Source organism: Lytechinus pictus, chromosome 12, assembly GCF_037042905.1.
Source record: "Lytechinus pictus isolate F3 Inbred chromosome 12, Lp3.0, whole genome shotgun sequence".
Taxonomy (NCBI): Eukaryota; Metazoa; Echinodermata; class Echinoidea; order Temnopleuroida; family Toxopneustidae; genus Lytechinus; species Lytechinus pictus.
This window is the reverse complement of record NC_087256.1, coordinates 9,168,818-9,193,979: the sequence shown is the minus strand read 5'-3', so window position 1 is coordinate 9,193,979 and position 25,162 is coordinate 9,168,818. Positions and strand designations below refer to the sequence as shown.

The window sequence follows — 25,162 nt, the reverse complement described above, 5'->3', positions numbered from 1 at the left end:
AACGGTTTCGAAAAGGGGGGGGGGGGCTAAAGTACATGTACCATGCAAACAACCACAATCAGATGGTCATTTCTATTTGATATGGCGAGAAATAGATTTATGAAGAATTATTAGGTCATGGCAATAGATATAGGCCTACATTATCTCTGATATTTTAATTTTATATTCCAACATCGAAGGGTCAGTGGCGGCACCAGGTTTTTAAACTAGGGGGGGGGGCAAGGTTGGAGCGAAGGCGGACACATTTTGGCATGTTTCACCAAATCGAACGCGAAGCTCAAGCTAAAATTTGTACATACCCAAAAAGGAACCATAGCCATAAAACTAATTGCAGAGACTCATGAAGATGATATCTAACCAATTTAAAAATGCTAGTGCGAAAAGCGAGTTGATTTTTTTTTATATTCCATCACAAGACATTTTAAGCACTCAGTGATTTTCATTATTTGAGTTTCAATATTTACAGATTCGATAAGGACCCTCGATCTTGTTTAATTCTCCAAATTCAAGGATAAATAAATAAATAATTTAAACACTTTTTTCACATAAGGAGAAAATTAAAATATTTCATTTTTCATATGTAAAACTATAAAAGAACTAGTGAGCGGTGGATGATGTCATAATTGTTCCCCTCATTTGCATATTGTCCAGGATGTACATATAACTGCTTTATGTAATTCAGCGAAACCTTAGAATATATTATAATTCTTATACTACCAATTTTGATAAAATTTTCTGATGCCGTGCTTAATTGTTCGATTTTTCTCGCTTTATTCCAAGGGCCGCGGAACGGTTTCGAAAAGGGGGGGGGGCTAAAGTACATGTACCATGCAAACAACCACAATCAGATGGTCATTTTAACGTTGGGGTTAATTTTGTAAAAGAGTGGGGGCTGAAGCCCCTCCCCCACTTCGGTTCCTCAGCCCACTATGTATTAAAATCAAGTTTTTTGTGGGGCGGACTTATCCTTTAATATAAGTGTTATTTGCATAGCGCATAAAGCAGTGTTTGATTTCGGAGATTATAACATAAATTTATATCTCTAATTGCATGTCTATTGTTTCTCCGTTGGTCTCTATCATCTAATCTCAAGTTGTTCTTGATATTCGATGATCAGCGTTTTATATCACCCTATCCTTTCATGGCTTTTTTTTTTAATCTTCGAATTGAAGACACCACAGTTTGTCAGCGACGACGACGTAGACGAAATTGGCTTTGTCCTTTTTCAATTTCACTGAGAAAAAAATCATTTTAACGAACTACTAACGAATTAAAAATGTGGTTCTTCTTTCTACTTTCGTGGCTAGCAACTGCAATTCAAGTATGCCTCGCTACACTTGCATTAGGTAAAGTTTTGCTTCGTTATTTGATTTCGTCAAAGACTCAAAGTCCGAACTTGCTCAGTAGACTCTGTGAAGTGATTGAATTGTCATCTCACAATCATTCAACGGCACCGAATAAGAGAGCTCCGCCGTTTCGGCGGGGGAGTTCGGGACGTCAAAGCGGGACCGGCCCGGTCAGTACTCAAATCAAGGTACCGTCAGTCAATGACTCGCGTTGGCAACCGGTATATTTCGAATTAAATCAAAACATGAGGCCAAGGCCAGGGCTTTAAACTAATCTTTAGACGCTAGTGCAGTTGTGCAATTTTATAATCTGATAATAAGCAAATTCACTACCGGTACGGTAGGCTAATTGTAATAAAAAATATATCCAAGGCAAAAATAAAAAAGACCAAAAATGGCAAAAGCTTCAGTCTCTGTAAGACTGTAATTATGTATTTTGGTTGTTCCGCTGAACTGCGATGGCTCCACTCACCAATACATAGGCTGAAGAGTTGTTGGCCCGTACGTACAGACAAACTATAAGTATAAGCAATAACGTTAGATACATTTGGCAGAAACCCGATTTTCGGATCGTTTTCTGTACATAAAATGTCACATTATGATTATAAAAAAGAAATTAGGCCTAGGCCTACATCAAACTTTACGAAAAATAAATAAAATTCAGAAATATTGTATTGTAGTTTAGTCTAGACCGCAGTTGAGTTACCACTAATTCCTTTCAAATTATGATCAAAACATAGTCATCTTCGTTCCTTTCGTTGGTCAACGTAAGTTGCCATCTTGGTCGTATTTACCAGTCGCTATACAGTGCGTATCAATAAAAAGTTTACACTTTGAAAAAGCCCTGGGAATTAAAAAATATACATGTGAGTAATTTTTTCACATATAATCTTGGGTTTGGGTCTCATCTATCCAATGAAAGCAAAAGTTTTGACAGATTGTTACACTTGAGTGAGCACTGTCCATTTTTGTAAAGCTCGCAGAAATCTGTTTGCGCAGAAATGTTTGTTTTCACACTGTGTCAAGGGGAAAGGGCGAAATCAAACTTACCCTGCGAAACATTTCTCATACATTTTGGATGATTTCCCTTGCACTTTTAGTCAATTGAAATAAAACGGATACATTCAAGCATTGTGTAACAATTTTGCCACCCAATATGAAATTTCAACACTTAGTAAGCACAACCTTTAGTCTTTACCCTTTTTGTGGCAGCTGGATCTGAGGACATAACTAAATCTGAACAAAAGTTTATATCAAACGTCTCCAGCATTTTCTCACTAAGTTTTTATCATTTAAAGTGGGTTTACATTTCATTATTAATTTGTTTTCCACACTTTTCCCAAGCTTGACAATGATTAACATAATGAAAATCAAGCCTAAGCCATTTCATGTAAATCACAACTCAATGTAAAGCAAATATCGTCATGATGGCCTCGGTGTCTGGGGGAGTGGGGTGGGGCGCAATGCACTCTTTGAAGTGTTTTAGGCAAGGAGACAAGTTAAAAAATGTAAGATATCTGCAAATCAATTTTACTAGCTAAATCCCACGTGTTCTTCATGATTAAGGTCTACTTTTATTCGCATAACTATTTCAACGTTCTGCGCAAATCATTTTTCATTAACTTTTCAAAAGTAAGTGGTGCTCATTTAAGCGGAAATATTTTTCAACAGTTATATCGTCATGTGCTTAAATGGATCTGTACCAGAATGTATATGTGAATGGAATATGTAAAGTATCAAAGAAAGATTAGAGTGACCTAACGAAAATAGTGGGCCTTCGTTCAAGATAATATGTCATTTATAATTATTTTAAAAAAAAATCTAGTAAAATCCTGGTCGCCTGAATTGGTGGACCTGATTACACATGCAGGCTTGCACTAACACACTACCGTCGGTGAATGGGGATGATAGTAAAATGTCAGAAATTGTTAAATAAATCCCCAGAAACAACGGTTATTCCTGTCTAATGCTCAAGCTGCAATAGATCGATGAATGATCGATGCAACCTGAGACCAGCATTTTGGAATCCAAATTGGCAAGAACTCCATATGCACCCCCCCCCCCACTAAAATTGAAAATAACAACATGAAGAAGGTTCAGAATAATATATCTAGCCCTAATATAGAAAATATATGATGGGATAGTGGAAATACTTACCAAAATTTGGTTTTATTCCATCAAATTTCGAGCAGGATCTAGTGCGTGTAATTGTCCATAGATATCGGTTTATTTAGTCAGTATAGGGTCTGTGAATCTAGACTAGTCGAATTATCGACTGGAGCGTTGTGGCCCAGTGGATTAGTCTTCTGACTTTGAAACAGAGGGTCGTGGGTTCGAATCCCAGCCATGGTGTAATTTCCTTCAGCAAGAAATTCATCCACATTGTGCTGCACTCAACCCAGGTGAGATGAATGGGTACCCGGCAGGATTAATTCCTTAAATGCATGAGCGCTGAAAGGCAGCTCGAGCTAAAGCCGGGGTAATAATGATAATAACAACGCGCCTCGGAAAAGAATATTTCTAGATAGATGGCGCTATATAAATGCCTATTATTATTATTAGTCGTTAAAATACCCTTTCCGGTATCGGCGCTTCTCGCTAGCATAGCGGGAAGAGGTCTTGACTGCAGATAAAACGAGGTGGGTTGAGTCCCAACTATAAGGTGAGCAACAGTAAAAAAATAAAAAGAAAATCTGAAGTGAACAAACTAGAAGTCTCAACAATTTTTGGTTATTTTTGGCGGGGGATGCATATGGAACTCTTTCCTAAAAATTTTACATTTTACATCACTTATTATTTCAAGAAACTGGTAAAGCTGATTATATTCTTAAGATGTTTATTTTCATCACTTGTTCACTGCGACCACCCTGCTTGTGGGGAATCTATGATGTAGATCTGTGCAGTATATATACACATTTTAAAAGTTTATTGAAATGTCACTTTTGTAACCCAAAATACTCATTTCCATACAGTTGCAGTTTATTTTTCATTAGTAACTTAGGGATCATTTTTGTATTCACCAGAATGCTCAAAAACTTGAATTTTTGGCATATTTTTGTGTCGGCCCTCTATTGGTGAAAAGTGAAATTTCAAGACAATTGTAATTTTTCATCTATATTTTTAATTTAGAAAAAAAAAAATCAGTTTACTTAAGAGCCAAGTTACATGATTAATAGTTGTTATAAAATTGACACTGTCAGAAATCAAGCATTTGTCCCCAAGAACAAGTGAAAATAAGCCAAACAAATTAAAGCACTAAGTTAACCTTATTTCCCCACACAGGGAGTAGTAACACAGAACAAGGTTATATCATTATTTAGTGATTTCCAAAACAAATTGAGAAATGAAATTACTTTATCCAAGGTAATAAACAGAAATTTAAATGAATTATAATTTTTTCCATGTACATAGAACTTAAAACATATCAGTGAAAATCAAGCCCTTGAAGTTGTTTTTTTTTTTTGTTCAATAGAATTCACAATATCTGTATCTTTAAATTTTTCCTTAGCTGCTGGGCTATATTACATGGCAGAACTAGTTGAAGAATATACAGTCATGGCTGCAAAGTGCATCAAGTGGCTTCACATAGTGAGTACATGTCCCCCTGCTTTTGATTCTAGTTAAATGTATGTGTATGTGGGAGGGGTGGAAGTGAGCCCCCCCCCCCCCCCCCCCCCCCCCTCCGGCTCACTCTTTCACTCACTGGTACTAGAGTTTGGGGGATTAAATTCATTTATAAAATGAGAAAATTTGAAACAAATCAGACAAAGGAAGAAAATAAAATTATGGCTGTTTGAAAACTTAAATTAACAAAGATGATGTATTTTGTTTAATTGGCAACGTGGTGAATTGATTGTGTAATTATCAGGAATTTGTAATTTTCTCCTGTAAGTACCCTTCGTCCTTGGTCAATAATCAATTATAAAAGCAAATAATTTTTAGTAAATCATTTTGAAGAAAAAAGGAGTTTTTAATCAGTTTGTTGTTTTATCAGAGTAAATAGAGGAATATTTACATCATAATAAACATAACATCTCATGAAAATGAAATCCTTAAACAACTTTTAAAAATTCATAAACTTATTATCGTCCAATTTTGTTAACCTAACTGCTTTTCAGATTTACCTTTGTTTTCTATAAGTTTCCATTTGAGTTAGATTTTTCTGTATTCATGGGTTTCATGTCCCCCCCCCCCTTGATTGGCTGGCAAGGGGGGGGGGGAGCTATGTTATTTGAGATACATTCAATAATCATAATAATGATAATTGCTTTAAAAAAAAGTTTTTGTCCATTTAATATCATTATAACCAGGGGCCTGTATGACAAAGCTTAGTAATGATCGTAGAATTGATTGCATTGACTACAATGTACAATTAATGGTGAAAATCAAGCGTACAATTAATCGCTAACCTTTGTGTTACAGGACCCAGGGAATATTCCTTTTATCACATCACAATTGCTCCAAGCTTTTTTGTTTCATGACTGCTACACAAAATTCCTTTTGCGTAGTAATTATTGATTTGATTTATTGATTTCCGTTTCACAATTGTACATAATATGATAAACATAACATAACAAGGTCAAAAATACTACAAGACATAATATAACATAATCATAGATTTAAGGAACACAATTCAATATATAAAGTTACCTCAGATGACATTTGTATTTAAAAGTAAACGGAGGGTCTTGCTGAAAAAAGCAAAGCTTGTATAAAAGGCAAGCCCCTAACTTAGTTTCATTAAAAAAATTACAACAAAGAAATATTGGGTCGTAATAATATATAGAATGTTTGTTTAAGAAATGAATACAAACAAGTTTTGTACAATTTACAAAAACGTAACTGAAGGATCGTGTTAGAAAATATTTTGTTTTACAATATTAGAGAGAGAGAGAGAGAGAGGGGTGAGGGGGAGGGGAGGGGAGAGGAGAGGAGAGGAGGGACGGAGGAGTGCAGTGTACACAAAGTAGAAAGAAGGCGGGCAGCAGGAGCAGGTACTTTGGCTAATTGCAATTTTAAGAAGAAAAAAAAAATTAAAACAAATAATATAATAATAATAATAATATAGGGTATTTATATTGCGCACATATCCACCTTGTTAGGTGCTCAAGGCGCTCCTATATTACCCGGCTAAGCTAGGCGTTCATAGCGCACACAGCTTTTTAAGGAATTACTTCCTACCGGTACCCATTTACCTCACCTGGGTTGAGTGCAGCACACTGTGGACCAGTTTCTTGCTGAAGGAAATTACGCCATGGCTGGGATTTGAACCCACGACCCTCTGTTTCAAAGTCCGAAGACTAATCCACTGGGCCACAACGCTCCACATATACATGTATAGGTATATAATATGAGCGCATATAATACACATATACACAAAAGCCGAGTATAATTAAATTAGTTATTCAGCACGACCTGTTTGCAACGAGTATTTCAAAATTTAACATTTTATTTAGTTTGCGTTTAAAAATATTTACATTAGGGGATTCTTTAAAATCTTGAGGCAGAGAGTTCCAGTAGGCAGGCCCAGAGAAGACAAATGAATTCTTTGCAAATAAAGTTCTTGTTAAAGGAAGGTGATAATATTGTTGTTGCCTTGTTGGGTAGCAGTGTATGGATGCATTTTTACTGAACATATTAGAGAAAATAGCAGGGAGATCACCCTTGCTTAATTTGAACATTAATTGACTAAGTTCGAAAAGATGTATGTCACTTTGAGAATGTTATTTTCAAAAAATGAGATATCAGTATGTGATCTAAAGTGTGTTTGAAAAATTATTCTTAGAGCTTTTTTTCTGGAGAAGTAATATTCTATTTAGTTGTGTTTGTATTACACATCCCCAGGCAATTATTCCATAATAAATGGTAGAATAAGGATGTAGCATAATGTTATCATAGGACTGTACAAAACATAATTAAAAGCTTTCCTTCTACTGCAAAAATGCTATTCGAATTTTAGAAGTAAAATTATTCCCTGTAATAACCCCATCTTCTTTTCTCATTTGATCTTTGGCAACAGGGTACAGCAGCAATATATATTGGTTTGATTTTGTTTGAAGATCTACCATACTCGCTCACGTTTGTTGGACTTTTCTCAGTCTTCATGTACTCTCTTATGCTGAAGAATTTTCCTTTCATCGAGCTTACATCACCCACATTTATCATTAGCTGTGGTAAGTGTAAAATTGTATCATTCATTTCTGGAAAAAAGTGCCCAAGGTTAGTAGCAGTTTGTAGGTTTAAAGTATACACACAAAGAAAATTCACGAAAGTGATGATTATAGACAAATTATATATGAATGGAAAGGTCTTGTCTTTTTATACACAAATATGTCACTAAAAAGTCTTATCGATGTCGTGGAAATGCAAGAAATGAAATTATTAGAGACCATTCTAAGCCCCCCAGCCGCCCCCCAGACCGACAGTTCACGCAGTGAAAACAGTCGAGAATAATGACGTCACACAATAATCGAGCTCATCATCCCTCTGTGCATAATGCACTGAATCACCTTACTGACGTCTTCAATATCTTCCGAATTTACCGTTTTCTTCATGTAATGTGACATCCGAATTCTGTTTTCGACAACTTCAGACTATAAGGGAACCAGAACTGTGTTATTTTGCCCGTTTTTTATTGAATTGTGAACTGGAAAGATCGATTTTGTCCACTCGACAGTCTTCGTTGTGTTGCTCTACTAACTATTGAAAAACTCCAAGCTGCACGGTCCCATTCACTTGCTCCCGATGCATGTTGCAGGCTACGCTGTTTGATCCAGTCAAAAGTCAATTAGGTAAGCATGTTTGGAAACTGTACTTGTTCTGACGATGCATTCAGGTCAGATGACAGATACAGATCTGATATAAGTTTAGAATCATGCATTTTGGCATAACTACTATTAAAATTAAAAAGTTTTTATTTTAGAAATAATGTTTTTGTACAATTCCACCCAAGGCAAGGGTTCATTACATGCCGCCACGCACAGAAAAATCAAGCCATAGAAGTCGTGTGTTGTGGACCCAAGAAGTGAGATCCCAGACGCCTCCAGGCTAAGCACGCGCGACCCACTAGTTAGAAATCCACTGCCAAACGCGGTTCGTGGTGCGGGGTTAGTATACTTAATACGTGTGAGTGGCACAATTCCAGCAGATTTTTTCTTCAGATTTCTAAAACTGGTCAGGACTCAGGCAGGCAATTAAATTATTTAGGAGCACTGAGTGGTATGGACCATGGCTGAAAATCTGCTGTTTCAGAGGAATGTTTAAGTTTTTATTATACACAGAATTATATCACCATGATGCCGATGTCATGAAGCCAGACAAATTTTCAGCAGTGATTACCCTGATTCCTGGCCAAAATCACTCACACGTATTGCGAGGTTAGTATTAGTATACTACTAGTACGTATTGCGAGGTTAGTATTAGTATACTAACCACGAACCGCGTTTGGCAGTGGATTTCTAACTAGTGGGTCGCGCGTGCTGGGATCTCACTTCTTGGGTCCACGACTTCTATTGCTTGAATTTTCTGTGCGCGGCGGCATGTAATGAACCCTTGGGTGGGCCAAAATTAGAGTCTGGTGTTTCTTTCTGATTAGAGTGTTGCTGCATATATGTATGCGTAATGCCTTCAACAATGAAGATAAATGCAATCTTTGTAATGACACAGAGACTCAGAGAGCACCGTACCTCAAGTGATGTTCGTGTAGTCTCCACTTCACTACTGGAGTACTGCTACAGCCTACACTACGCTACACACTTACCCGGGTAGGTGTGGCGTACATGTACGGTAGTGTAGCGGTAGTGAAGTGGAGTGGGGCCTACACAAACATCACTTGAGGTAGAGCACCAGTGTTCTGAGTGGAACTTTTCAGGTGTCTAAACCTACTATCATTTGTTGTTGACCGGGAATTACATGCCACCGCACGTCATCAATCATCACGATAATTAAATTCATACTTTGATTTGATTATTTAAACTATTTCTTTTTTTCTCTCTTCTACACACAGATCTGCACAATTGCTAACTCTGGTGACTTCTGGTCTCTGCTTGCTACCTCAATCTGGGAGATTCCATCATGTCCTTTTACTATGATTTGGATATAGCCATTTTTTTCTTCACTCTTTCCAGGACCTACGGTTTGCAAGTTGTGGAATGATAATGATACAAAAGAAAAAATTTCTTTATCAATCTTGGAAACAATTTTGAGCACAGTTTTGGAGAGAACTAAGAAATTTTACTCGGACAGGAATACAGCTTGTCAAAAATAATAACACACAATTTAAAACGAAAGAACAATTTTAATGTTACTAGGGCATTTTGCGAGAAATGTTATACTCAATCACACGTCCCAAATCAAGGGAAAGTCCTTTGATTAAACATGTAGTTGAATTGCGATTGCAACTCGACCTTATTACGCTTGAATTTGAATTTAAGACTTACGCTTGATTTGCAATTGAACATAAGTTTCTTGCAGTGCCCCATAATTATATTTTGTTATCAGATATTTAACGTGCTGATTTTTCTCGAAAGGTATAATATATTTGTCCTTTTAAACGGTATTTGAATATGGGTACGCCTTTTATTTGTTTTCCACAATATTTATTGCATGTATGAACAGAAGTGAAATATTTATTGTGAAGCACTGTGAATGTTGTGTGATGGTTCATCATCAGACTGAAAGCCTGGTGGATGTGAGGAAGTGGCCTGGATGAAAGAAAAGTGAACATGTGTCCAATTACTGATTTGCATATTCTAAGACAATTTTGTTTCTGGATAAATTTTGCTATGCATTCCCTACATTAAGAGTAAAGGAGAAGTCCACGCAACCAAAAATTCATTTGAATTTAAAGAAAAATAACAAGATATTGCAGGAAATTTCATAAAAACTTTGATTCAAATTTATATAATTACTATTTTAACAGTTCCGTAAATATAACCTATTGTGATCAGATGAAGAGTTTCCTATCGTCAAATCTGCAAAGAATAAAAAACAAAATGCCACAAAAAATAGAAACGAATGTGATGTGAGTGACAACTCTAATTTGCATATCATTGTTTTGTGTATATGACTGTTTTGAGTAAAAACAACAAGGGAAATCACTCTATTCAAATAATTTTTAGTTGATGTGGACTTGACTTTTAACTCTACCCCTCCCATCCCAAATAAGAGTAGAAATAATCTAATCAAGAACTTGAAAATCAAAAGCAGCAATTAAGAAGCAAGATTTGATAAATACAGGTCTGAATAGAATTTCACAAGAAAATAAAAAGAGAAAAAAAAGATGGGTAGGGACGGGGAAGGAATAAAAAAAAAATACCCAGAAAAAAAAAATCCGAGTTTCGAACCAGGGTCCTCGCACATGACAAAACAATGGCCAACGCATTTGGCCACAGACCATCGCCCTAACAGGAAGGCATTTTTAAGATATATGAAAGAAAGTCCGCTCGCCGCTGTTTCCTAATAATGCTTCGGCAATTCAACTGCAATTTCAGTCATTTCGCGATGGATATTGCCGTGTTTTTTTTGTGATTCCTGACTTTGCTACTTAATGAAATTTCATAATTTTTGTTCAGTCATAAAGAAGAATGTCTATGCTTTATATTGACTATAACATTAATGTGACGCAAGTGTGATTTCTACGTGAAAATATGCTTTGTTTATTCACCTATATTTCTTGAAAAAAAAAAAAAATTCTAAGCTAAATATCGGTCACCAAAATACCTTAAATGTGCACTTTTTTTCACTGTTCAGTAAATTCAAACTTTTATCTATATAACAAGACCAATCTTAAGAGGAATAAACAATTCTAAGAGCAAAAAACGCTGATTGGAAAGATCGTCTCCAATGGGCTGCTGTCAGCTCAGCTGCTCACTGCTCATTGTGTGACGTCACTCAGCTGGAGCTCGCAAGAGGACCGGTGGAAGGCAGAAATATGGCATGAAAATAAATCATTTTTGAGAGCTGATTTCTGCAATCTCTGATCACTATTTTGAAAAGTGAAGTTATATATCTGATTAGTAATACTTCCCCTTTACAATGATGACCACATAAAGTCATTATAAAATACTTTTGATTCTTTGGATGTATACTTTAAGCCAGGAAATTGAAGATATGTCAGCTCAAGTTAGGAGCAGTTGAAATGTAATGTCATAGGCCTGTACTCTAAAACCTGGTTTAAGTTCCATGGTCTTCAAATCTGGGACATAACTATGGGTAGCAAAAAATGCAAATAGTACTGGTAATAATTATTCTGCTTGTACGATGAACTCTGCTTAAGTTGGCCTTTCTTAAGTTGAATAATCTCTTTAGTCAAGGCCTGTTTTGAGACCTGAAATGCAAACACATGTTATTTACATTTCCAAGTCGAATATTGTGTAAGTCAAACAGACTTCCGTGGTCCCAAAAGTATCACTTGTACATAGCACTTATCACATTCTCTATTTTTTCTCTTCTCTCTTTTCAGTTCTGGTAATTGTGAACCATTACTTTGCATTCAGCTATTTTTCAGATGTATGGCACCCCTTTTCCGAGGTAAGTATGCCCAGAATAATGGTTATCTTGTTACAGTTTATTGCTTTGTGTTATTGAAGTCATTTTATCTCACCTGCATAGCAGAGCAAGAATATAGGTACCTAAGTCTGCGGCAATGGCAGTGTTGTTAACATTCAAATCTTAACCAAGGTTAAACTTTTCTAGATGTTATCAGAACTTTGAAAGTAAATGGATCTATTGCATGAAACTGGACACAAGGGTAATGAAGTATCACTGATCATTTTGCATGAGTTTCAGGTCATGTAATCAAGATCTAAGGTCATTAGATCACATTTCCTTTACAGCCCCCGTATGGCGAGTCGAAAACAGCCGATTTTAATATTTTTTGTACCAGCTACAAATAGGTGGTTTGAATAAAAATGAATAAAATTGCTGTTTTCGACTCACCGTACGGCCAATGTAGGGGAAATGTGACTGCAGCATTAGGGTCAATGATCTTAGTATTTGATTATCATATGAATGAGTTTTTTGTGAATAATTATTTATCTTTTAAGTTGTCTTCAAAGTCAGCACTGCTGCTATATTAAATCTTGTGATGCAGGCAATACTGCCAGAGGTGTCCCACTTGTTTATTTTCAGAAATTCCTGACAAATTTGCAGCTGAAACAAGGTCATTTGCAGGTGTGACCTGATCCAAGCAGTTTAATTTAATCGATAGTGTTATTTTGATTCGCTGATTCTTTTTTTTTCTCTCTCTCTCTCTCATTCAGGTCTTGGCTTATTTTACACTGTGTCTGTGGTTGGTTCCCTTTGCATTCTTTGTATCGCTGTCAGCAGGAGACAATGTACTACCTACAATGCAAAGACCAGAATTAGGTAATAGAACCAGAGCCCTGTAACACAAAGCTTATCACTTGATCCTACAACTGATTTTAAACTTGATTACATTGATCATTATGTACCTTTAACTATCAAGTGTATTTATCAACTTTACAATCAATTGCTTGGGTTTTTTATTATGGACCCATATTACAAAATTGTGTTGCATCTCTTTAAAGGACGAGTTCACCCGAACAAAAAGTTGATTTGAATAAAAAGAGAAAAATCCAAGCATAACACTGAAAATTTCATCAAAATCGGATGTGAAATAAGAAAGTTATGACATTTTAAAGTTTCGCTTGATTCACAAAACAGTTATATGCACATCCTGGTCGGTATGCAACTGAGGAGACTGATGATGTCATCCACTCACTATGTCTTTTGTATTTTATTACATGAAATATGAAATATTCTAATTTTCTCCTTATTGTCAAGTGAAACAGCGATTAATTCCTCCCTGAACTTGTAGAACTAGGTTTGTTTAATACTATATATGGTTCAGTCAAGTTGGTCCTTATTGTCAAATCTGTAAAAGGTGAAATATTGTATAATTCAAACGGCAGTTTATAATCACTCGCGTCGCGTTCTGGTTCGTAATCACTCGCGTTTTGAATTTTTGGCGATTTTTTTTATTTCGGTGCGATTTTTTTTTAACGGTGTCTTCAATGGGACAGACATACAGGGAAATTTGAGTTTCGTTTTAAGCCGGCAATTAAGTGCCTTAAATAAAATGTACTCGACTACTGTTCTAAGTACCAATAATATATAACAAGCTTGATCCGCCCCAGACAGCTGGCAGCAGTCTGTTTCGAGGAGTTTTTTTCAAACATTTTTAATTTTTTTAAAATTTCTCTGTATTTGGTGAGTGGAGCCAACGGAGTTCAGCGGAACAACCAACATAATAATTAATAGACACAAAGACCGAAGCTTTTGGTCAATATCAACGAACGTAGAGGGCAGCAACACACAAGCGTGTTGCTCTAAGGAAGGTCAACTCCGCTCGAATTTTGTGACCACTCTAAAAATTAAAAAAAACTTATATCACACACACCATGGGCGGAAATCCCAGGGGGGACAGGGGGGACGTGTCCCCCCTACCAAAAATAGTAGGGGGGACACAATATCAAATGTCCCCCCTACTATTTTTGGTCTTTTATGATGGAGAAAAATGCATCATTCACATTCGAAATAATACATGTATTTGGGACTAAATGACCTTACATTTTGAGTGAAAACCTTTGTTTTTTTTTTGCTTGTCAAGTTTTCCAGAGTGAATAAAATAAGATGAGGGGAAGACTTGGAAAATAAAAAGAATATTTCATGTCACTATATAAAATTTTCGCTCACACTTCGCGCTCGCGTTGCCTGTTAGATGATTTTTCAATATGGAGCTTATACAGTGCGTATCAAAAAAAAGTTTACACTTTGAAAAAATCCTGTAAAATTATACACTTGTAATATCCTGAAGATTTTTCCACATTTGAACATTGGTACAGATCCATTTAAGCAAATGACAATATAACTGTCGAAAAATATTTCTGCTTGAGTGAGCACCACTTACTTTTGAAAAGTTAGTGAAAAATGATTTGCGCAGAACTTTGAAATAGTTATGCGAATAAAAGAAGACCTTAATCATGAAGAACAAGTGGAATTTAGCTAATAAAATTGATTTGAAGATATCTTTTACCTTTCTTGACTTGTTTCTTTGCCCAAAACACTTCAAAAAGTGCATTTCATCCCACCCAACTCCCCCACACATCGAGGCCATCGTGACGATATTTGCTTTACACTGAGCTGTGATTTACATGAAATGGCTTAGGCTTGATTTTCATTTTGTTAATCATTGTCAAGCTTGGGAAAAGTGTGGAGAAACAAGTATTAAATGAAAAATGAAATGTAAACCCACTTTAAATGATAAAAACTTAGTGAAAAAATGCTGGAGATGTCTGATATAAACTTTTGTTCAGATTCAGTTATGTCCTCAGATCCAGCTGGCACAAAAAGGGTAAAGGTTGTGCTTACTAAGTGTTGAAATTTCAATTTGGGTGGCAAAATTGTTACAAAATGCTTGAATGTATCCGTTTTATTTCAATTGACTCAAAGTGCAAGGGAAATGTATGAGAAATGTTCAGCAGGGTAAGTTTGATTTTGCCCTTTCCCCTTGACACAGCGGTGAAAACAAGCATTTCTGCGCAAACAGATTTATGCGAGCTTTACAAAAATGGACAGTGCTCACTCAAGTGTAACATTCCGTCAAAACTTTTACTTTCATTGGATAGATGAGACCCAAACCCAAGATTATATGTGAAAAAATTACCCACATGTTGTATATTTTTTAATTCCCAGGGCTTTTTCAAAGTGTAATTTTTTTTATACGCACTGTAGATCAAGTTTGGAAGTCAATATACATTATACATTTCACCTCGGAAATCGAACTTTCATTATTTTGTGTGATTTACAAACTGATTTTTTTTAAAGTGCTCTGTAAAAGAGACAGCTTTATGGTCTGTATATTGACATTTTCTACTTGCACTGAGCGCTTGCAAAATTCGATTTATTCAGAACCTATTATTTTTGTGTATTCCATTTAGTATTGAAAAATATCCCTTTTCAAGTCTGATTGTCAAAACGTAGCAGATAGCGCTACTCGCATTTTGATTGGCGATTTATGTATGTCTCAATATTGATTTTCATGAGAGCTTATCAAAGATTTTGGCTCGCGATTTGCGCTCGCATTAATGGTTAAAAATATTTTAACTGATGCATTCTGTTCATAATTACTAAAGTGCTTGAAATTTCCAGTTTTCAGGCCATAATATCATCAGATTTCTCGCCTTAATTAGGCATTAATAAATAAGATATTAATTTAATGATCCATATCCACCTCACAATTTTCCTACAAAGTGCTTGAAATATACAGCTAAAATTGACTCTTTTTTTCAGATCGGAATATCAAATAGTTTAAGCTCGCTCCGCGCTCGCTGATAGATGTGTAGAATGCCGAGATTCTAAGTCTAAATCTGAAACACGCGCATGTTTATTCAGATATTCAACTTGTTCTCTATTTCAATCATTATCCAGTTTTTATCCATTATTAATGTAGAAAGATCCCATATTACTCACACTTTTCATGATTTACAAAACATGAGTGGAGTGTCACGTTTTTAGGTCTAAATCTCGAATTCTTCTGCTCATGCATCAATTGTTTAGTTATATAGCTACCCTGTTCACGATTACAAAAATTGATTAAAATTTACGATTCTTTTTGAAGAAATGTCAAAAATTTTCAGCTCGCGATTCGTGCTAGCATTATTTGATTGTTGAAATATGTAACGTCTTCATGACTAAGTGCAAGCAGTCCTTAACAAGTACCTTTTCGATCGATTCAAATTAAACGTATAAATGGTATATGAACGTTTTCTGGCTGCATTTTGCACTCGCATTATTAATGTAAGGACCGGGTGTAAGGAAGACCCCCAATTACTCAACCTTTTCATGATTAAAAAAACATGAATAGAGTTTCTCGTTCTTAGGTCTAAATCTCAAAATTTTTCGCTCGCGCTTCGCGTTCGCATCAATTGTTTAGTATTATACCTATTATATGTTTAAGTTTTGCAAAAAGTGCTTAGAATTTCCAGTCTTTGGGTAAAAATTTCAAAAAATTCAGCTCGCGCTTCGCGCTCACATTATTTTGATTGTTGAAATATGTAACGTCTTCATGGCTAACTGCAAGCAGTCTTTAACAGGTACCATTTCCATCAGTTAACCTCTGCTCGCACTTCGCGTTCGTAGTAAATATTTATAGTTGTATATACATCTTTTTCAGGATAACAAACAATGCCCAGAATGTTCAAATTTTAGGAAAAAATACACAAATTTGCCCAAAAAATTATGCTCGCGCTTCGCGCTCGCATTATATAAATAAGGACAATGATATTATACATTTATGTTGATTTATAAGAATAAAGTTAAAAAGTTACCCTGAGGACTACTCCTTCAATGAAACAGACAAAATTACCTTCAAGCGGCCGATCGGGGATTAACATTTGGCTGAAAACATTTTTCGCCCCCACCCCCCAATTGGCGAAGGCTGTTGTCCCCCCTACCTTTCAGGACAGATTTCCGCCCATGGCACACACACACAATTATTTGTATAAAGGAACAATTTTGTTGGTCCCTCGGACTTCTTTATAACCAGAGTGCACTTTACTCTCCCTCCTACTTCTCTTTCTTCTCAGTCTTATTTTTATTCCCATTATTATGTCATCTTATTCTTCTCCCTGTTCTTCTACTTCTCAATTTCTTCCCTTTCTCCTTATTGTTCATCTCCCTTCTCACTTCTTCCTTTTCTCTTCTCAGTCTTCCCCTTATTTTATCTTCTCTTTCTCTTCTTCTACATCCTCCCCTCGATTTTCTCTTTTTAGTTTCATTTTTACCCCCTTATGTCCTCCATCTTCTTTTTTCTTCTTCTACTTCTCCTCCTCCTTCCTTCTTGCTTTTCTTCTTCAGCACTTTTTTCCTCCCTGATTTTTACGTTAGTGTAGAATAATTCACAAAGAAAGGGAGAAGGAAATAAATAGTGATATTATGAAATTGTAGCACCTCACTATGCTTTATAAAGAATACCACAGACTTCAGGAAAATCCTCCAAAGGCAAAGCTAAATCGAGAGTAGCCTTTCATCCTTTTTCTTCTTTATTCCTTTTCTCCTTTCTTTCTCCTTTTTTCCTTGCTTCTTTCGTTCTGTCTGTCTTTTTTTTTCTTTATCTTTTCTCCCTCTTTCCCTTCCTTTCTCTCCCCCCCCCCTCTCTCTCTTTTTTTAGGGGGAGCCCCCCCCCCCGCTTCCGCCGCCTATGGCTCTAAGATTTAAGATGTGGAATGTGATTATTTTAAAACAGTAGTCAAAATTTGCTTGTTATCTTAAAACAGTGGTCGAGAACGTTTTATTTAAGGCACTTACCAGCTTAAAATAAAACGAAACTCGAATTTCAATATTATTTTATTTTTCCAGTACGTTTGTCCCATTGAAGACACCGTTAGAAAAAAAATCGCACCGAAAAAAAAAAAATCGCCAAAAATAAAAAACGCGTGTGATTACCAACCCGACGCGAGTGATTACGAACGCGAGTGAATATAATAAGCCATTCAAACAATAAAAAACAAAAGAAATAGTGAGTGAGAGACATCATCAATTGTCTCATTTGAATGTCACTTAGTTGTGCATATAACTGTTTTGTGAAAAAATAAGCGAAACGTTAAAATGTCATAACTTTCTTATTGTACGTCCATTTTGATGAAATTTTCAGCGTTATGCTAGTTTGATTTTTCTCTATTTGTTCAAATCGACATTTTTCTGGGTTGGACTTGACCTTTAAGAATGGTAGATCTAGCGTAATTAAATTTGGTTATAGACTTAGTGTATGTATATATTGAAATGGATATTTCCCCTTGAACCCTTTCTCAACGCTCCTTCCTGTCTGTGCGGATCCGTTGGTATAACGTTATTATTTTCATCTTCATCTTCTTTCAGAGAAAAAGGATGATGTCGTTTCAAGCTACTTCAACAGAAAGTCAAAGAGGAATGGTCTGCTAGCCGGCTTCAACTTTGTCAAGGAATCGGTCCTGCCTCAGCGAAGCAAAGCTTTCTGAAAAAGTAAATTTGTACTGCTCAGACACACACAGGGTGTGACATTGGACAGAATTATTCTACTATTAGCATTATGACATCATCATGGTACTACTACTACTTTGTGATAACATGACTGCATATGCCTCTGAGGTGTGTTTCTTTTTCTAACAGCTTGTTGATGTGTTTGAACCATTGACTATTTGCAGGCAGCTGTGTGAATGCTGGAATGGACCGTACTGAACATCCATTTTCACATGTATATGAGATACATCGGATAAGAAGTATGTACAGTAAGAAGTATGTGTGTTGACTCGAGCCTTACGTCGGATATTATACAACCATGGAGCCATCTTACGTACATCAAGAGATGAATGTGCTTTAGATAGATTTTTTTTCAGATTTAATCTGACGTTTTTATGTTTTAGAGCTATTTCATTAACGCCTGCCCTCGCTTTAAGTTTTGATTCCCCAAACATGTACTGTTCCACTTCATTACTACAATGTATGAATGTGTTTGTCCTGCATCTGTATGGTGTGCATGATATGAAGTTTTAAAAATGTGTTTTATTGGATGTATTTGACAGATATGAAAAGAATAATTTTAGGGTGCCCGATCAAAATTTGAAAAAAAAAAACATTTTTTCCTGTTTTTAGGTAAAAAAACACTTCTCAATTATGAAATGGGCTGAAATTTTTTTCAGGAAATTATCCTTGTATGTAGCTTTCTGAAAACCTATTACTAAATTTGTAAGATGAGTGTCCAAGTGGTTCTTTTTTAAAGGGGGGGGGGGACACAGAGGGCACAAGAGATCCAAAAATTTAACAATTTTCACCAAGCCCCAATACATGAAGAAAAAAAAGACTCAACAGCCACTACAAATACTTGAGTATGTTTCACATTATCAACTCTTTACTGAAGAGTATTTTAAGAATAAGAATTTCAAGAGAAAGTCTTTATAATTAAAGTGATTTTTTTTATTTTTATGGCAAGTTCTGACAATAAGCAAGGTAAATGTCATGAAATAGTGAAAAATGGAAAAACGAGAGAAGCCAAAATCACAAAAGGTTTATGAAAATGTATGCATATGAATGAGGAGTGTCTGGTTAGATTTGGCGACAGGTCAAAGAGGTCATTATTTGAAAGTGTAGAAATCTGGTCTTGTGTGCTGCGTGCAGACGAGAATCCTTGTTCCTTTTTGGTATAAAACCCTTTGTCCATTATTAAACTGGCTGAAAATTTTAGGATACAATCTTTTTGTTTTATTTATGCAATCACTAAATTTATAAGAAAAGTGTTCAAAAAGCCTTTCGAAAATACAAATTAAAACATTACTGAGAGAGCTCGTATGTAAAAAGTTTCACCCCAAAAATAACTAATGGGGGGAGAGATTTAATACTTTCAAAATTTGAATGTTAGATGATACTCCAATTCCAATATAATTCACATTATTGAACTTGTAGCAAAGCTGTAGCCAGGCACTTTAAAAATGCTGTCAACTGAACAAAAACATTGGCAGTTCCAAACACTAAAAATATAGATTTTCTTGCTATTCTTGCTTTGCACCTAGTCAAACACATGTATTTAAATTTGATGGACAGGGATAATAACTGCACACTCTCATGAAAAATAATATAATATGCGGTTTCATTTTGCACAAGTATCTTGCCATACAAAATGTATGAACACAACTACACCACAAAATTTTCTACTCAGATTAAGCTAATCAAGCTAATCTCAGATTAGCTTGCAAGTTCCTTGTCTTGTATTGAAAATAAGAATTTAAAATCATAATTATACCTGTCGAGAATTATGCATTATAAATTCGCTCAAATACCCCAAATTATTCTGTCTCAGTATGTTTTTTTTTTCAACTCATGTGTAGAATAACATCTGTTTATGAATTGTAAAGAAAATTCATTTGCAAAGAGATTTTGTAAAAAAAAAGTTTTTGCATACATTTTACATGCACTACTAAGAACTATTATATCATATGAAATCCCCTAACTTTAGCCATTTGGCGTTGTATATGCGCAATGATGGATACTAAACACAGCTACGGTAATTACAGGTAAGTCCCATGCCTTTTGATTGAAAAGTGGCTGATTTCCATCACTATGTGAAAAAAAGGTTGCAGTGCGAGGTATTTTCACAAATTGACTGTTGTGTTTAAGCTCATTATTTCCAATATTGAATATTATGCATGTAAACACACATAGAAATAATAAGTGAAAAATCTCATGATATAAATCTCATTCAAACTTTAAGGATTAAATAGGTGTATATTGAGCCCTTGATCTCTGGAAGCGATTGACTAAAAAAAAATTTAATGATTGCACACTTGTCCATCAATTTGTTAAATCAGAGGTGTTAGGAATGCCATTGATGCATGCTTTCAATTTATGCAAATGCATTCAACTTTGTGCAAGTCATTAACAAATAATATATAACCCATATCTTACTAACTTAGTGAATAATCCCAATTTTAATATGTTATGATACAATGGTTTTTTACTATAAAAAAAAACAACCTTTTTTGTTTGTACAAATTTTAAGTTTTCATTTTATTTTCATATAAATCTCTCACAACTATTTACAGACTAGTAATAGTAATATGGATGTTATTTGACATTGTGTGTACTCCATGTTCTATGTCCCATATTCTCAAGTTCATTTTAATTCAGGCCATAGTCTAAATGCTAACATTATGGAAAGCGAAAAATGTCTTGCTAAATATTTTACATTTCTTATGTTTACTGTCTTCTTTCCCATTTTGTTATTGTGAAGAAACTAAGTAGTTATTCTTGACAGGCAGTTATATGGTTTGAGTGTGAAATGAGCTTATAAATTGAACATGTATTTTTAAAGATTTGTAACACAGTTGGCTATCCATAGTTACACAAATGCAAATTTCTCTGGTCTGATTGTCAATTTGCTATCGTCTAAACCACAACTTTAGGCCAGATTTTAAATGAAACCTGAATTGAGAATATGGGCCTATAGTTTTCACTTACTGTTATTGTTTTCATATTTTAGTGCAAATTTACGCGAAGCCCCCTAAATTATTTGGCAATAAATATGCTACATCTTGTTAAACAAAATACAGTAGACATCTCCTGTGCTTTTTCTCACTTTTAAACTGTATGATTTGAAGAAATATTGATGTAAAAATGCTGGATTCATTGTGATAGATATGCAATTTAATAAAGTTGATTAAAAAAAAGTATTTCATCTGAAATCTATGACTTATACATGTGGAAGAGTAAAAAGAATCATGTCTTTTTGATAGTACCGGGCTATGGGAGCTCTTCAAAACAAAAACAAAAAAATCCCTTCTAAAAAAAACTGTGGAAACTTGTTATTTGGTTTGGCAGTATACAAAATTACAAGTATTTACTGCCCATGAGGATAAGTGTGGAAATTATCATTCTCTAGTTGCTTTTTATACTAGCCAATGAATCGAAGGCCAATAGAAGCCTCGGTTGATAGCAGTGCTCGTATGAAAAGCACAGAGGTGATGATTTCCACCATCCAAATACAGAGCAGTCTATATTTGCTCTATCTGTCTCGTCAATACAAAGATCTGTCTCTACTCAGCCTAGACTCAAGGGCTACTGGTTTCTATTGTAGGACCACTAGTGTAACTCTTTTTTAAGTTGATTTGATTGATAATGATAATAATAATAGGCATTTATATAGCGCCATCTATCTAGAAATATTCTATTCCGAGGCGCACAAGAAAAGAAAGAAAGTTTGGATGAGTGTCAAAGTGCCAATAACTAATACTGTCAGAAAACTTTGTAATATGTAATTCATGTTGCGCTGCTGCTTGTCAACCGGCATGTCGGGCATAGCCAGTTGAAACAGTGACCTGCTCGACATGCACATACATAGCAACAGCAAGTTGTGCATAGTAACAGCAACTTGATGTGGCCCCTCCCTCAAAGGGTAAATTGCCAGTTCGTCTACTGCCAACTCGTCCACTCACCACATGGTCTACTTTCATGTACAATGCCATTCCGTCCAACATTTTGTCTTAAAACCATTTAGTCCAGTAACCATTTGGACCAATCATCACTATGACCATTTCGTCTCATAACCAGTTGGTCTAATATCCAATTCATTTTCATTAATTTTACACAATTAACACTTAGTCCAAATTGACCTAATATTATATGGGCTAAATGGTTATTGGGACAACTGCTTATTAGACGAAATCGTGAGTGGACGAATTGGCAATTAGACCATGTGGATAGTGGACGAACTGATGGTAGACCAAATGGTAGTAGACGAGTTGGCAATTGGACGAATTGGAAATTAACCCCTCTAAGGGATGATAGAATGAGGTTAGTATGAGGTATTAACATTATTCTAAACTTTCATAACATCAAGTGCTTCTCATGATCCCAGCCATGACGTTTTTTTTTCCCCTTCGGCAAGAAATTAATCGACATTGTGTTGCACTCGACCCAGGTGAGGTGAATGGTAAACCCAGTAGGATCAGCTACAGCCGGGGTACCATAATATGATACCAAGTATCAAAGCGCAGATCAGGATATGCACATAGTAACTGCACTATATAAATGGACATATTAGTATTATTATTTCTAAATTTGTCTGCTAATCTCTCTCTTCTCGCTCTCTCTTTTCTCCCTTCTCTCCCTTTCCCCCTCCTGCCCCCTTCACTCCCTCTCTCATCACATTTCCATTCTCTGTCTACAATGTTGTTTTTCTACTCTTCAACTCTATCATGATATTCCATGGCTCTGTCAAATGATAACAAAAACAAGCAGACTTCCACTTTCATTTTTGTATTGTAAATTTCTAAATTACATTATACTTTGAACAAAATATGAATTTGTTATCCTTACAGAGGTTGTTTTGCAACTCAGGATGGCTATTCCTGATACAAGGATACTGTGGACATATCACCAAGTGCCATCTTTTCACCATGAAAATCATCTTGTTTAATCATATATCACTTGCTTATTAATACTTGTTTGGGGGAGTAAAAAAAGAAAAACCTTATTGATAGCCATCATAGCTGACTTATGTCACAAAAACATATTTTTATCTTCGTAATACTTGGATTCTGTGTTAATCTTCTTTGATATTGATTATTAATTATAGGAAACTGCCATACTAGCGCCCATCACAAAAAATTAAGTGATCTTAATCAACAAAATATGAATGCTACAATGGTCTTGATTAAACGTTAATGTTTTTTTTTAATTGATTGTATGCATTTGTGTTGCATTGCCCAAATATAAGAAATGTAGGACCCATCTAAGGTGAAATTTCAAACTGGTCTTTACATGTAATTAATATGGGTGGTATTCTAATAAAACCTTGGTTTAACCCTAGTCGAAACTAGAATTTTAAACCATACCTCTATGGAATGCTAGCTTCATAACAATTTTTCCATATTCACAGAAATTACGATGTACCGTAAAATTCATTATATTTTGATATTTTTATATCCTTTCCATTTCACGACTCAATTTTTGACAACTTTTTGCAGCAGGACAATAATATTAATTGATGAATAAGTTGACAACTGGCAACTGATCCTAGTTTACCAAGGTTTAACTAAACCATAGTTATCAGAACACCACCCTACGAGTTTAGACCATTTTCAAGTTAAGTGGCGTGCATGTGTTATGACATGCAACAACTGTGGTTATTCCTCATAATTACATACAACAAGTACATGTGTGAAGACCTTCCTATTGAATCACATTCATACCAGTCCCTATTTCTAAACAATCACTTTGCATATCTTCTGACTTGGTGTCCCTCAAGGCTCATTTGCAAGGAGGTCAACGCTAAAGTGCCGCTCATGATACTGCTCCTAAGTCCTCAAAGCCCTGAGGTCAAATAGGAGATCACATCAGATTATCATCCTCCATCCATTCTATTGGTATAATTAACCTCTTTAACTTTGAGGCTTACACTAGTTATGCAGCAAGTCACTGAATTGCCTCTGGGTGATACTGTTCAAAGGCTTCTTGAAGTGATGATACAAGATTTCCAATCCACTTCCTACACCCTGATAAACAATCTCTCTCAAGTCTCGACAAGTCTCTATTGTTCTTTGACGTTACTGCCCGGAGGGATAACATCAAAGTGCCGATCATGATACTGTTCAAAGGGGTCATCAAGATAATGGCGCCTCTTTTTCCAATAACCAGACACCATCCTGTCGAGCATCTTGGACTGAGTCTTGTTGCAGAAGATGTGTTGCTTCAGTCGATGCCTGGAGAATACAAAACACAAGAACAGTAAAAAAAAAAAAAATTAATAAGCTTGGGGGTAAATTTAATGGGTGAAACCAACAAAAATAGCTCTTTATAATCAGAATAGTGTCGCCAAATATTTCCATCAAGAAATAAATGAATGAATAAGTCGATAAACAAAGAAATATGAATAACAAATATCTTATGTACATGAAAATACAAATAAATAGATAATATATAAATTGCATATTTTTTATACTACATTTTTTAATGTTCTTTGATAAAATGAGTGTTGAGACCGCAATTTAGCATTTTTAAAGCTTTTTTTTAAGGATTTACATTCAAATTTTATTACTCTATTATACCAAGAAAATTCCATTACTCTGCTATTGCTTAGGGGCATACAAGTTTCCTTTTCATTCTCCTTCATCCTGATTTAATGCAATTTTTTCAGGGAGTATAAAGGAGTACCAAAGTGAGGTTATTGCAGTCTATTGTTGAATTATAGAGATGGTTTCTAAACAAGAAATCCTTGCGCAAGCCATATCATTGTGTTAGAGCTGGGGACTTATATCGTTGGCAAC

General features: G+C 35.4%; 2 protein-coding genes across 5 annotated transcripts in view; one reads left to right on the top strand and one right to left on the bottom strand.

Moving 5' to 3' along the window:
• Positions 1 to 1,163: 1,163 nt before the first annotated feature.
• On the top strand, positions 1,164 to 21,568 carry LOC129273486 (protein TEX261-like). Its single transcript, XM_054910527.2, has 6 exons — positions 1,164 to 1,346; positions 4,855 to 4,934; positions 7,366 to 7,519; positions 11,809 to 11,876; positions 12,608 to 12,713; positions 18,246 to 21,568. Exons 1-6 carry the CDS (start codon positions 1,277 to 1,279, stop codon positions 18,362 to 18,364), a joined length of 597 nt encoding a protein of 198 aa, XP_054766502.2. The 5' UTR covers positions 1,164 to 1,276; the 3' UTR covers positions 18,365 to 21,568.
• Positions 21,569 to 23,137: 1,569 nt separating this feature from the next.
• LOC129273485 (large ribosomal subunit protein bL35m-like) overlaps positions 23,138 to 25,162 on the bottom strand; it is a 7,533-nt gene continuing 5,508 nt past the window's right edge. For 2 of the 4 annotated variants that reach the window (XR_010295380.1, XR_010295381.1), the window contains exons 5-6: positions 23,339 to 24,598; positions 23,138 to 23,245 (exon numbers count right to left, since the gene is read on the bottom strand). Coding sequence is in view for 2 of the 4 variants with exons in the window: in XM_054910525.2 (XP_054766500.2) it covers positions 24,427 to 24,598 (172 nt within the window). In the remaining 2 variants the exon portion in view is untranslated. Of the gene's footprint in view, positions 24,599 to 25,162 lie in introns of all 4 variants that reach the window. The other 2 variants (XM_054910525.2, XM_064108047.1) reach the window with 1 other exon arrangement.

Excerpts from the sequence above, each read along its gene's own strand:
- LOC129273486 (XM_054910527.2), top strand. The coding sequence starts at position 1,277 with ATGTGGTTCTTCTTTCTACTTTCGTGGCTAGCAACTGCAATTCAAGTA. Across the intron at positions 1,347-4,854 it reads CCTCGCTACACTTGCATTAG|CTGCTGGGCTATATTACATG; the intron begins GTAAAGTTTTGC and ends ATTTTTCCTTAG. Across the intron at positions 7,520-11,808 it reads CACATTTATCATTAGCTGTG|TTCTGGTAATTGTGAACCAT; the intron begins GTAAGTGTAAAA and ends CTCTCTTTTCAG.